At 36.5% G+C, this 15,135-nt stretch overlaps 1 protein-coding gene across 1 annotated transcript; it reads right to left on the bottom strand.

The window, feature by feature from the left end:
* Positions 1-14,013, bottom strand: AKIRIN2 (akirin 2). The gene is made up of 5 exons (XM_070932860.1): positions 13,357-14,013; positions 3,263-3,403; positions 2,197-2,346; positions 920-991; positions 1-686 (listed from the first exon to the last, which is right to left on the bottom strand). The coding sequence occupies exons 1-5, from the start codon at positions 13,559-13,561 to the stop codon at positions 676-678; spliced, it is 579 nt and encodes a 192-aa protein (XP_070788961.1). The 5' UTR covers positions 13,562-14,013; the 3' UTR covers positions 1-675.
* Positions 14,014-15,135: the final 1,122 nt, after the last annotated feature.

Genomic DNA, 15,135 nt, shown 5'->3' with positions numbered 1-15,135 from the left:
TTAGAAGTAAATGTTTTATTCTTTCAACTAAATTCCAGTACTACAAGGGCAGTAAAACAATGATACACTGAAAAATTGCAGCAATAAACATTTGTTAAAGACTGATAGAATAAATAAAACCTACAAAAATGAGAACTTATATAAACCCATTCTTAACCCCCCAAAAAGTCATGGAATACAAAAATGCCCTCCTTCACTAATTCACAGGCAGTTCTGTGGGCTATTTGCTTAGAAGTTGTCCAGGGATTACATTCTAATTTAACTGTGAATACAACTTTGCAGTGCACAGTTATGAAAACCACACTAACTTCAGCCAGAAGTGTCATTCTACACTTTTATTTACACAACCAGTTAAGGGCAGAGTTCTAATACACCAGCTTTAATCCTTTTACTTTTCAAACTTATTAACAGAAGCCAAATTGTAATGATACAGCAAATGAGACCACTGGTATTAACAGGTAGCAAAGGTCCACATCCAGGTGGTACTGACATCAGGGAGCACTCCAAAACCAGTTGCTGCATAAGAGTGGTTGCCACTGACAAAAGCTTGAAATAACCAGTGTATACAGAGGAGGGGGGGGGAGAGGGAATATGGCATTGTTGCAAGTCTTTAAAGGACAGCTTGCAACAACAGAACAGGGTTTCAGGGCTGCCCACATATGCAGAAAACATGATTCATGAAACATCTGAAAAGGAAAAAAGAATCGAGTCAAGAAATAAGATAACCAAAGAATTTACACAACTAAAGCTCAGCAAGAAACCCAGTTAAAACTATATCCCTGTGAAGATCACTCCACTTTTGGGATGATTCCACTCTTATAAAGAAGAGTAGAGAAGTAGAGTTCCACTCCACCCCATTCTATCTACTTTCTCAAGCCACCAAAATCTAACATCAAAGAAAATAGCTTAAAATACTTACAACTTGCAGGCTGTTCTCCATATCGTCGCATGATCTGATCATGCGTAAACTTCACAAATGCGTCATACTGTTCTGTGATCAAGGAATATTTAAAGTAAGGTACCATATATAAAAGTGCTTCTTTACACAAGGAAAATCTCCTTTAAACACTGCATCCAGAAATGGAATTCAATGTTTGTCATATGCAGATGAATATGCTATCTGAAACATGAATCTTATTTTACTCCATGTGCCTTTAAAATTTGTTTTTGGGGTTGTGGTATAATCTGAAGAAATGCAGAGTGAATGTCAAGGGGATGATGAATTGCCTTCCCTCATGAAAATAAACCAGTCTCCTGTTCTTTCCATATTGTATCAGCTCCTTCAGTATCACGACTGAACAATTAAGTATTTTCTCCGGTCTAGGGCTGTACATTTTGGATGACCTCAAAGGATCACAAGTGGCATAACCTAGGGACATCATGCTGCAGTATTTTATTACATTTTGGTTAGCACTGAAAATTATTTTTTTAATTATGCAGAAAAGGCTAATAGTATGCTACCAAGATTTTACTAAAATATTTCTAGTCATCTTAAGGACAATTGCTTCAAAAAATTCACTCAAATATCATTTCTACTGCATATATGAAGATATAGCAAATATCTCAACTGCTGGTATAACAGTTATGCCTTTCCTTCATTTTCCACAAGAATAAAGTCATCCCTAAGGGGAAGATGCTCTATTGCACAATTGAAACCTCCTTATATAAAAGGAAATATAGTTCACATTCTACATTAACAAAAACCTAGATTCTATCTTTATGTGACTTTATTTCAAGTTTACAAGAGTTAAAACAGGTGATTGGCATCCTTGTTATGAATTAGTCAAAATGTAAGGAAACTTGCAGCATATAGTAATTGTTGGTATCTTAATATTTAGTCAAAAACACAGAGTGCTAACTGATACTTATAGTATCCCATCTTCCTCTCCATCCTCATCAACTGTAATTTGTCAAGCTAAGAAGCAAGCAATCTAGAAGCTACCAAACCTTAGCTAAGAACATTCAGAATTCCTGAACATTAATCTTTATTGTGGCTAAAACATCTAAAAAAACTAAATGATTTCAAAGTTAAGTAGTATAAATTACCCATGCTGTTCCTGAAAAGCAGAAAGATCATTATTTGAAACTAAAGCACAGAAATTGCCATTCAGAAATACAGTTAAACAACTCATATCAACAAGCCAAGCAACAGGATGGAAAAAATAACAGCTGACATACATTTTATTTTTATCATACCTGCAAGTTTCGTGGTCAAGATTTCTTCATACTCTTCACGAATTTTCTCTTCACGTTCTTTGAGCAAGCGTTCACAGATCATTCCAACTTGTCTGAGAGTAAAGAGGGGCTGTTCTTTTTTCAGTGGTGGTGACGCTGCAGATGAAGTACCTTTGAACAAATTATTTCCAGAGGTAATTCAATTATGCTTTAGAGCAGGTTGTCAAACTCGCATCATCACATGACGTATCACAACTTTTTTCCTTTGCTAAAACGGGTGTGGCCATGGCAAGCACATGATGCATCCAGGCCGCGTGTTTGACACCCCTGCTATAAAGCATCTTCTAAAAGATTAATGCAGATAACAGTTCACTTTAAAGTACTTTGAGAATCAGATTACAACAATCATATAACTTATTATAAACAGCTCATAATTTAAATATCACTCCAAGAACCTGAATGTTGTAAAATTTTGCAGTCGTAAGTTGCACGACGTTATGTTAGGAGCTGTGAAGACTGATGAGGAGCCTTCTCAGTGGTGCCCATGTTTTATGCATTGCTCTGCCTTCCAAGGTGATGATGTCCCCAACCTCCAGGCCCTCAAGATCTTTTTATTGCATGTATATGGAAACTGATAATTCTTGGGCTTAATCAGATTTGTTGATAATTTATATTGTTTTGCTTGTACTGTAAACTACCACAAGCCGGTAAATTGACAGACTAGAAATAAAATAAATTATAAAAAATCCCGTGTCTTTTTTCTCTCTTTTCTCTTTACTATACCAGCCTACCCTACAAGTGTGTTCTGGAAGATCTCTAACCCAGAAAGGATGGCTTAAGCTGCTGGAACAACAAAACCTGATTTGCAAGCAGTAACTATTCAACTGGATAAACGTCATTAAATTTTAAGTTAAATTCATTCTAATAATAATAATAATAATAATAATAATAATAATAATAATAATAATAATAATAGTAATAGTAATAATAGTAATAAAAAAAATCATTGTGATTCTTTTGATTCTCTGTTTAGAGAAAAACACAATCTGACCCAAATTCAAATGCATTCTTATTATGAAATCTTCACCTGGCAAAGCTGGTCCAGAAAGGAGAAATGCTTGTGACTGTGCATCAGTAGAACAACAAGGATCTGTCTGGTGAAAGTTTTCTAGATGTCTTCTCTTCTGCATGCGTTTGTATTCCTGTTTTATATTGTACAGAATTTGCTCTAGAAAAAAGAAATGTAGTGAACATGATTATGAATTCTAAGTCATTTCAAACAATTTAAATTAAGAGAAAATACTCTTAATGAATGGCATTAAAGGTAGTGTCAATTGTTTCAGAAGTTCAATTTATCAACTAAAAATCATATTACAATTTCCAATCCTATTCACACCTTTCATATAGCTGCAAGATATAAATGGAGATAAAGAAAACAGCATTAGGCCCACTGATAATGTTCTCTGCTTTTCCCTAGAAAATAGCAAGAAAATTAGCAGAACATAACCAATACCTATTTTCCTTCCACAACATAGCACTAGTGAAAACATAATTCATACATCTTTCCAGATTTGAGACCAAGAAAGGTATAAAATATACTTCTTTTATTCCAACACGTATATAATATTGTTCCACTAGATAGTTAGGTTACATTACAGAAGCATCCAGAGTTTTTGCAGTACATGTAATCTTTGACTTACAACCATTCATTAACTATTCGAAGTTACAACAGCACTGAAAAAAGTGACTTATGGCTATTTTTCACACGACCTTTACAGCAACCCCTGGTCATGTGATCAAAATTTGGATGCTTGGCAACTGGCATGTATTTATGACAGTTGCGGTGTTCACCATTTGCGACCTTCTGACAAGCAAAGTCAATGGGGAAACTGGATTCATTTAACAGTGTTACTACTTAACAATTGCATTGATTCACAACAATTGTGGCAAGAAATGGGGGCAAAACTCACTTAATAACTATCTTGCTTAGCAATGGAAATTTTGGGCTGAATTATGGTCTAAGTCCAGGACTACCTGTAATTGTTCACTGCATACATATATCTTCAATAAGAGCAATCAAGTATATTTTCTATTGAAAGCTACTATATTTTTTATGAGAATTCAGCACTTTGTTTTCCCTCCTCCAAAGCAATGATTAGTGTCCACAGAAGCAACCACTATTGTGCTGCAGTGGTATCTTGGTACTCAACTGCTTTGAAACTCATCGAATTTGGTACTCAACACATTGTGACATTTAAACCTTGTCCCGGTACTCATTTGTTTGGTACTCAAGGCACAAGCTAGAACTTGTTGGTGTCGGCTGCCTTGTGATTCACTACATTATTCCTTATGGGAAAAATTTGTTTGGTACTCATCGTGACTTCTGGAACCAATTAAGGATAAATACCAAGGTACCACTATTTTTGAGAATCTTTCTTGTCCATGACCAAACAAGTATATTTTTGCATGGCTATTATATCTCCAAGTAATCGCTTTACAGAAAACTCAGAAACATTTTTGTTCTGCCAGCAAATGATACCTAGCACCAATTATATAACAAAGCACCAAGCACCAAGTATATAACAAAGCACATTATTTTAAATTATTGTATATAAAATTGTAACATTTGGAGGTCTATGCCCTGCAATTCACATAAAAACTTGCCTCTCTCCAATATATTATTTTGGAATCCAGATGCACAATTCATGGTTGCTAGCTATTTCAATTTACCGAACAACTTTTCTTGCTATGGACTCTTATTCATTCTTACAGCCTTTCCAAATGGAAGCTTAGTTTAATAACTAAACTCAATAAATAATTGTATAAATTTATACCCAGAAAAAACTGAAGGGGGAAAGAAAGAAAAACAGTAGAAACAATCTCAGATGTATAATCTTCTAGCTAGGAAATCTCTAATCTTGGATTAGAACTGTGAGCCACTATTTTACAATAATGAAATTCTTAGGCAAACAAATTCATTTAAGGGCCATTGGAGACCACAGTGGACATAAGGATATCTGTATCAGCAACATGAAACTTGAATACACCAACTAGCCACCCTTGCTAAAATTATTAGCAAAGCTAAACTTACTATTGAAGGGTACTCTATTCACTTTGCTAAAGGCAGGAATTTTATTCTCCTCCCTTAATTGTCCCATGATAGCAGCTGCAGTTCCTTCTACTAAAAGGGATTAACAACAGTTACTGTAGAAAAGCTACCAACTTGCAAAAATCTGGTTTCATCTTGATCACAAATCTATTAAATATGCCTTCATGAAATCAGACTCATAGTTTATTCCACACATCAGCTATATTTCTATAGATTTCCTGTCAGGGCATATAAAAATCATTGACTTTTTAATAAAATAAAACTATTTTATAAAAATGGAAAATAGATTTTAAAAGGTTCTAAAACAGTTCAGAAAAATGATTAGAATTCAAAAAGATAATTTCTAAATATATTCTACAATACTAAAATATGAAAATGAGAACAGTTAACTGCTCTAAAGGTGCAAAGTCAATTAAAGGACAGTATGATATGGAGTACACCTGGAAAAGGGGGAAGAATTTGAATAGGACTTCAAAGATAAAGTAAAACAAAATGATGAACAGACTACATTCCTGAAGTCTTTAGTATTTGAGGAAAAAGCTTTTATCCTGAAGTATATCATCAAAATGTTTAGTATATAGTTTTGTCAGAGATATCTTATGAATTTATCTGAGATAAAAAAAATTCCAAATAACTGATTATAAGCATACATGGTTGCAGTATTCTATTAATATGGCAATAGAGTTTGGTGCTTTAAAAAAAAGCCAATGTACTAAATGTAAAGTAATTAGTTTGTAGCAGGTGCCCTGAACAAAACAGGGAAATCTAAATTAATTATCTCAAAATGTATTTGATGTAACACTTGCTATTGTTCTAAGAATGCTGGCTATCACAGTTGTTCTGGGATCCACATGATTTAAAAACATAAATCAAGATCCTTTAAAAAAAAAATTAAACTTGAACTGACAAGGAGAACAAACCCTGAAAATGTCCTCCCAAATAAAAAATTTTTCTAAGCCTATTTTCTCATCTGAAGAGAACCCTACCATTGATTCTCTCACTTGGACCACTGAAATATGGAATTATCAGGGTCAATATTCCAATGCAGGGCTGAAGATTTCTGATGAAAGTTTTAAAAGCCACACGATTCATGTGACCAAACTTCTATCAGTAATAGACAATCCCACTGGTACACAAAGAATCTGGAATTATACATTCAAAATATAAACAATTACAGTAAAACTTTTTTCTTTCCAGAAAAAGCAAAAAATCTTGTATTCCTCTTATCTAATAGGAATCTTTTTATTAACAACATCTAACTTGTATTTTAAAATACACCGAAGAGGGATGATTGTTTAAAAAAATAAAAAAGGTTTATCAAGGTTTGGTTAAATATTACCGTTCTTCAGAAAACAAAAACATACTTAATATTATTTTAAAGATGGCTGTTGTCCTATATATAATTGCAAAAATATTCAACACTCATCTTTGAATTTGAGCTGATTTAACTCCAAGTGGATTCACTAGTGTTATAGAGTTTGTACTTGATTCATTGTTATTCACATAATCATTTTATATGGTATGCATTGTCTAAAAACTAAAAATTTTAAATATTGATGAATTTACATTAAATTTTTATCAAACACCAAAGATGCATTTTCACTACAAATGAGAAAATCTTAACTAATTAAAATATTGTAGTTTGAATTATCCGAATTTGAATAATTTAATTATTTAAGTGTATTGGATTAAATCCTCCCAACTTCCTTTACAAGACTGTTGTTAAATGCTGCTAGATAATGAGCTTAAACAATATGCATGCTCATGAAGATTTGCCACCAAAGGGGACACATTAGGATTTTTCTAGGACTGGCAAAGCTAATGTCAGGAAGGCAAAAAGTTGAAATGAGTTGAGGTTGGTAAAGAAAGCTAAGAACAATATTGGGGGCTTCCTGAATATATGGAGAAGAAACAAATTACTAAAAGGAGACAAATGACCCTTTTTAAAAAAAAAGTGGGGAAAGGAGAAACTACGGACTAATCAATCTGACACCAATGTCTTTTCATAGTATTTTTATTCAAATATATATCCCAATTTTCTAGTGACTCAATGAAATATGATGCAACATTATTCCATTTCAATAATGTAAACATTGTTCCATCACAATAATGTAAACAGTACCACTTCCATATTATGCCTATTATTTTGCCATCTATAACCTCAGTTTCCCTTTGACACATAAATAGCTTGACATTTTCAATGTATGTTACACTATTAAAAGTGTCATTATTATTTAGTAATCAGTGGACATATAGCAACAAGACATATTAGTTCTTCAAGACAATCAAGTGCTCTTCCAGGTATAGCATCCTTCATACTGACTATTCTTGCTTCAAGCAGTATACATAGAACTGACTTTGCGAGGTGGATTCATGTCAATCATGCTAGCAGAATAGCCAGCATTTTGTTTAGTATGGATTTTAATTTTTAAGAAAAAAAGAGAAAAATCTAGGAAAAAGATTATCATCATTCTGATATTATTTTATTAGATATTAGATACATAATTACTTTTGGAATAAAATAAATATTGAAGAGTATATCTAAAATATTCTGTATCGTTCCAATTTTACTATATGTGCTGCCGAAGTGAACACAGGATATTTAAAATACTGTATGGAGACTTACATCTGGTAAAAAAAATCAATTGAGATAATATCATCATGCTTTTTCAAATTGACACTAAAAGTATGGTACATGTCACGTAATAAAGGAAAATACTGGATCAACGCATCAATAATATTTCTAACTAACTTAAGTAACTAAGTACAAGGCTTTTAGCTTCTCAAATAAGGCACTACCAATATTGGGATACAAAATACTAGGTGACTATTATTCAACCAACCCAGTTTTAAAATGTTGCAAAAGCAGTTTACTAGAACAATGTCCTAAGACTTTGGCTCATATGACTACATAGGTTGCCAGAAGCATTTATGAATGGAAGCCAAGTCCATTAACACTGGATCTTGGCAGTAATTATTACAAGGTTCTAAATATGTCCTATGATGGTTCAGTCATACATTTAAGTCATCAAATGATGAATAGACTTATGTGAACTAGTTTAAAATAGTGCTCACTAGGTAATTTAAATGTTCAAAGTCAAGCAACTGTGAAAATGTTTGAAATATATTGTATATAAATATAAGGCTCCATCTAGTAATTTAACAACTTTATACTATACAACATGGTTCTCATTATTATGGGACTCTTCTAGGTATATGCTACACATATGACTGTACTTGCAATAAAATAATTAGTACTCTATTATAAGGTTTAATCTGAAATGGAATCACATGATGGAGTATGTATGTATATATATATATGTATGTATGTATCCTGTTTCCCTGAAAATAAGACATCCCCTGATAATTACCCCAATCAGGCTGGTTAGCGTTAGGGAGACAGAGCTGGAAATCAGGTAAGACTGCAAGAGGAGACCCGTCTTGTTCCACATGCCCCCAAATAATAAGACCTCCCCGAAAATAAGGCCAAGCGCTTATTTCGGGGTTCAAAAAAAATATAAGATAGGGTCTTATTTTTGGAGAAACATGGTATGTATGTATAACTGAGAATTCAGGAAACTCAGATTTAAATACCTAATCAGGTATGATGTTCATTCAGTTGATGGCTTTGCACTGATCATTTTTCAGTATAATCCAACCTTTCAAAGTTGTTGATGGCAGCATAGCACACTCCTATTTTGACCTTTTGGGGAAAGGTATTGTAAAAGTATAATAAAGGTACAAGTATATTAATTTTGTTAAATGAAAAACAGTGTCTTGAGTTTAATTAGGTGGTCTTACAAATCCAGCAAAATAGTGAATTTATATAAGAAGTTACCACCTGGAATGGTACTGTTTTTACTTTTATGGAGGGGGGACTGGCTATTGCTTCTTCTGGATGTTTCCCTTGGGAATTTAATTCTTTTTTTGTGTCTATTTCTGTATGCTAAGTGGCCCAGAATATTTTTTTATTTGTGTACAATGTCAACACACAACCCACTGAACCAAATCCTTGGTCTGAAAAAAAAACCTAAGATATGAAGTTCCTGTAGATGATGACAAATGTTAGATAGAACATCAATATGAAGCAGAATAGAGCCTGATGGGCATTAACAAATACTGTAAAGTTGTTCAAACAAAAATTTAAAATTATATGCAACATTCACACTAAAACTGTCCTTTCTCCCCTTCGTTCATAACCATCTTTAACTAACAAGTATATTATTAGTTACAGAATCACAACTTCAAAGTTAGATTTTTATCCCTCATTTATTAATTTGGAAAGTTTTATTTTTAAACAGAAAAATTCAAAGGTCTTAATTCTAGAGGGATATAGCAGAAAAGACAAATTACAAATATAACCAGTGATTTCAAAATATATTCCAAAAACTGGAACTTTTCTATTATTGTAGAACATTTTTCCATGAATTTTTAAGAAATGCAACATTTCAAAAAACAAGACAAGTGTAATGGCATCCAGTTAAATAAAAAATATTTACTTGTCATTATCACTTTATATATTTACCAGGGAATATTTCAGATATGCAAAAAATAGTCTGTTTCTAAAATCAAACTTTCTAGTTCTTTCACCAAGCATTTCAAATCTCTGAAATAGCCTCCACTTTCCACAAAATTGAAGGAGTTAAGGCACAGAAAAGAATCCACTCATGAATAGATATACCGAAATACAAATATAATCATGCTCATTTTTAAATAAAACTTTCAATTACTTTAGCATGTAATTCTATATTTTACAGATAGGTTAGTCCTACTGTGTTAAATAACTTAGCTCTAAGTAAATATGCATAAAAATGTAATATAATTCACTGCATATTTTTCCATACACAACATTTTAAAGAAGATCTTACAACTGGGAAATAATTTAATAGATATTTTATTATTATCTATAAAAACTGCATTGATCATTTTAAAACTGGCCTATTTTATGGGGGGAGGGTACTTGTGCTATTTATTTAAGTGACATATTGTAAATCATTGAATTAGAACTCCCAGCATTCAACACTGTTGGCAATGCTGCCTTGATATTGTAGTTATTTTGTCCACTGAATCTATAAACGCTGTTAATTGAAAATCAACATGTGATACAGAAATTTTCTAAAATTTTTAATGAAATATCAACTGCAGCCACTACAAATAGTAATACAAATAGTGGCACTATCAACTGCCCCCATAATAGAAATATGACAGCTAGCAACAAACTGAAATATGCCAAAGGCATTCTGCAGCATCTATCATTCCTCAAAGAATATCAGAAAGTAGTATTAACATTAAAGCCATGCTATAACAGATTCACACATTTCTATAAAAATCTATACAATACTCACTGAAAATTGTAAATGCAAATGTTGACACACCACAAAACAATTAAAGTATTTCTAGTGATGCTATAAGTAGTAGAATGCTTCACTGGGTATGGGTCAGACTAGATAACCATCAAGACCCTCAAACTCTTTCATTCTATGATTCTTATGATTCATTAGGCAGTAACACTGTTATTCTTCCACAGCAAAGATGTTTCGGGTGCAAATTCCCTGTAAGACAGGTTCAACCAAGAGAATAGACATTTCAAAGCTGCTCAGTAAGTTTTCATAGTGGCAGAGCAGAGGGGCTTGTATTTGGATTTTCCTAGCTTTACCCAACAAACTATACTAGTTATCATTAGTTTAAGTATATGCCTATCTTTATTAGATCAGAATGTTACATCATAATAGGTTTTTTTACATGATGCAAGCATTTTTATAGGCAGAAATGCAAGTTTTTAATACAATGAAAATGTATTCATATATTGTAAACACACACTTCAAAGGAACATACCCAATGGACAGATTTCATACAATTACACAATTATGTGCATGTGTGTGGAATTATTGATCTCGTCTTAATTAGTATCTTAGAAACCTCATTATTAAATATTTAAATACAAGGCTGTTTCTGCACAATTAACCTGTCTATATTCTATTTTAAATGGAATTGCTTAGCTTAGCCAACCATCCATTTATACCTTTCAACAGCGTTATTCTTTAATAGGTTTTTCCAGGAACTCCCTATGTTTCCAAAGTGTGTTTTCCAATGACTGCAAGCTGTTTAATGACTTGAGATGCCTAGATGTCCACTGCACTGAATCAATTTTAAACCCCTACTTACATTAAATATTCATTAAGATGAGTATTTCTTTCTACTTTCAGTGAAGTCACCCACTTTATGTGGTAATAAACAGTTGGCTGCATTTAGTTTTAACAATGGTTACTTTATAACAATGATGAAGATACATAATTTGTCCCACTGACTCTAAAAGCTGCTCACTCGGGAAATATTCCAACATTTCTAGCATCCCATTAAAATCAGTAGTAGCACATAAATTAGATGGGATACTAAATAAATGCTCAGTGCCATATCATCTAATCCTTTCCCTCAAATGTCAAGGAAGAATCAAATTATTTGCTTGCAGAATGTTGAAAGTAGGATAAAGTTCACACATGAGTTTAGGGATGCCAACTGCTTATCCAATTTATATGCCATAGTATTAATATTTCAGATTGTAACCTGTAGTCCCAGGAGAAAAGATGAATCTCATAACCTCTGACCTTGTAATAATTTAAAATTTCCATTAAGAAAGCATCCTTCAAAATAAAAGACATTTCCAAGATCTAAAGCTCATTTCAAAAGAATTTACTATGTAATCATATTTGTACAGTGTCATTCCTTACTAATATGGCAATGCCATCTATCTCAACCTAGCATACGAACTGATCCAAAATCAACATTCCCAACAGGCACCTTACACTTTTAGACAATTATGGAATGAGAATTGTAGCGGATGAGTGAGAAGGGAGGGGAAAAAAAGCCTTTTCTTAAAAGCTGAGAGAGATATGAAAACAATACTGGAGAAAAGGCCAGTTTTACAGTCATTATGAAAAACCACACTGTGAGGTAAAGTGAGATAATCCCTACTATCAGAGGGACAACCCAGCAAGGCTTGATCTTGCCACTAATTTGTCTTTGTAAGAGGAGCTGTGATACAACCTACCTTAATCGAATCGTTTACCCCAAACCTTATTTGCTGCTACTCTAAAACACACCCTTTTATAAACCCATTATCACTAAGCTTCAGGAAACATGGGCACTCTTGGCCTTAAAATCCCAAGCGGTGTTAAAGACGAAGGAAGGGAGGGAGGGGGGGAAAGCATCTGTCCTCTCGTCTTGCAAGGCGGCCCGGCCTTTTCCCAAACGGCCTTGAGTGGGGGTGATTGATGGCAGACCCCGACCAGTTCCGCCCCTCCTACGCTGCAAGGCTCGGGGAAATCGGCCCCGCCGCCCGTCTATAAGCTCAGGCAAAGCTCACATTACTAGTACCCCGGAGTTAATGGCTTCAAGCAAACCGATCGATTGATCGCCCGCACCGGGAGGGGATCCAAGAAGGGCAGAGAGACCGAGGGGGGGGGAGGAGGAGGAGGAGAGGAAGAAGGAGAAAGGGGGGCTTGCTGCATTCGAGCCTTCTCGGCCGAGGAGAGCACCGCCTCTCCCTCGCGATAACACCCCAGTTCCTCTTTCTCGTCGCCGCACCAATACCTCCCGCACCGCCCAGGCCGGCCTTTTCCCAAGGGGGAGGGGGGGCGGCAAAGGTGCGGTGGGAAGCTTATTTCTCCCCCCCCCCCACCACGCTCCCAGCCCGGCGCAGAAAGAAAGGCCGACAGTCCTCCTCCTCCTCCCTCCCGTCCCCTCGCAGCCCAGGACGAACCCCTTCGGGGGCCTCTCCCGTATTTGCCACTTCCCCACCCCCACCGCGGGGAGGGCGGCCATTTCCATTGTGCCGACACCGCGGCGAAAGGGGGGAAAAAAAAAGAAAGAAAAAAAATGGGGGGGGGAAGGAAGGGAGGGAGGCGACGGTTTCTGTGGGAAAGCAGAGGCCGGGCCAGACCCCGTTGGGAGGGGAAGCTCTTCCGAGGCTTCACAGAAGCCCGAGATTTGTCTCTGTCGACCCCCTCGCCCAACGACCCTTCCCCGGCCCCACCCAGCCCCCCCCACTTCCCCCTCCTTTTTTTTTTAATTACCTGTGGTGAGGCGAGTGGACACTTCCCCGAAGGGCGAAGGCTCCATGCGCAGGTATTTCTGCGGGGACGAGGCAAAAGAGGCCGAAGCGGAAGAGGCGGCGGCTGCCGAGGCGGACAATGGAGTGCAACGCCGTCGTTTCGGCGAGGCCGGGCTCAGCAAAGGGTCGAACTCGAGAGTCCGTTTTAAGGTCGCTCCGCACGCCATGGCCGAGTCGGGCTGAGGGGGAGGGCGGAGGAAGAGGAGGAAAAAGGAGAAGGGGCTCAGCAGCTGAGCCGGCCGGGCCTTTCGCACCGAAGGAGCGGCCAGAAGGACTGACACGGGAGGCGAGGAAGAGGAGAGCTTCCCGAGCTGCCGCGTCTTGTCAAACGCCCGGTCGCCACCGCTCTACGCCGCTTCGGCTTTCTCCTGCCGGCCGCCGGCTCCGCCTGCGTCTCCAGGGAGCGGCCCGGAGCTTTGGCCCCGGCTCAGCTGGACTTTTAGGTTCCGCCCGCGGCAAATCCGCCCCGGGTCGTATCCGGGAGGGTGTCTAGGCCGGTGGGGGCGGCTTGACGGGAGGCTACCCGGCCTGGAGCCGCCGATGAAGAGCGATGACTGCGGCGGTGGCCGTCGCGCGTCTCTCTGTGACTCTTCCACACCAGCAATATGGCGTCAATAACAACGCCGCTGATTCAAAAACCAGCTCTCGCCAGTGCGCTTGCGCGGCGTGGAGGTGGTGGCCGACCTAAAGGATCAGGGGAGTTGTGGTTTATTTGGGGCCGTTTTTCCGCCCTCGTCGTAAAGACGCTGGAGGAAAGAAGGAACCACAATACCCACAGTACATTGCGTGAGAGAGTCGACTTCCGGGGTAGAATTTAAATCCCTACAGAGGAGCCTGGATTTTAGGAACGAAAGTGGTTTTTTTAACGTTGGGAGTAAAAATAATACGGGAAGAGCTTAGTTTCTGGAAATTTTAAAAGGTCGATGATATGTAAAAACGGGCTTTAAAGACGAAGAGACGTTTGGCGAAGAGAGTCTCTTTTTCAAGTTGCTTCCCAAGCAAATTACAGATTTTGGAAGAAAAAAAAATCTGAACGTCCTAAAATAAATATTTGTTTTATAATATACGCGTAGAATTATTGGTGATTTAATTCTGGGCTTTTTTTTTTAAGCTAAGATACTCATCAAGCAATATTATTTCTGAAGAGCTTTACAGTTATTGTTATACTTTATATTAAAGTAAGAGCACAAAACTCACAGTAAACGGACGAAGTCTTGATTTAATTCGACTTAGACTACACCTATTAAAATAAATTGAAGGAAGATTATAACTTAAGAAAGAATCTTAGATTTTTCTGATTTTTTTTTTCAGTCCGGGAACTGTAGTTGGCCTAGGCCCTAGGGCCTCTAGATCAGTTTTTACTACGCAGTGGCCTCCCAGCTATGCTGGGTGAACTCATGATTGAAATTTTGAATGGTTAAAATATGCAATTAATTAGTCTTCTAGTACTCCATAGAGAAATAATGTTTGCGCCTTGAATGCATTAATATGAATTTATGTGAAAATTATTTTCTAGTGCCTCGTGATCCTACCATTGTGAAGTATTTATTCAATGTATATGTCTGTCTACTCCCTAAGCAATCCTCAGCAGTTTAAAAAAAAACTTTGATTGATAGTTCAGCCCTGTTTGTGTCTTTAATGATCTATCATTAAAGATACAAACGCAGCACTGTGGACAGTAATTCACATATGTCACACTAAGATGGGTCACATAGGTCCTGGACAGACAGGCTTATTATTT

Source organism: Pituophis catenifer, unplaced genomic scaffold, assembly GCF_029215685.1.
Source record: "Pituophis catenifer annectens isolate HBS135680 unplaced genomic scaffold, rPitCat1.0.hap2 SCAF_1, whole genome shotgun sequence".
NCBI classification, from domain to species: domain Eukaryota; kingdom Metazoa; phylum Chordata; class Lepidosauria; order Squamata; family Colubridae; genus Pituophis; species Pituophis catenifer.
Note: the sequence above shows the minus strand (reverse complement) of the source record. Positions and strands in the feature narration are given on the sequence as shown.

Bases quoted from the DNA above. Each gene is read 5' to 3' on its own strand.
- AKIRIN2 (XM_070932860.1), bottom strand. From the start codon at position 13,561: ATGGCGTGCGGAGCGACCTTAAAACGGACTCTCGAGTTCGACCCTTTG. The intron at 2,347-3,262 runs GTGAAGATTTCA...ATTTGTTCAAAG, and splicing joins TTCTGGACCAGCTTTGCCAG to GTACTTCATCTGCAGCGTCA. The intron at 992-2,196 runs GTATGATAAAAA...CCTTGATCACAG, and splicing joins CTTGACCACGAAACTTGCAG to AACAGTATGACGCATTTGTG.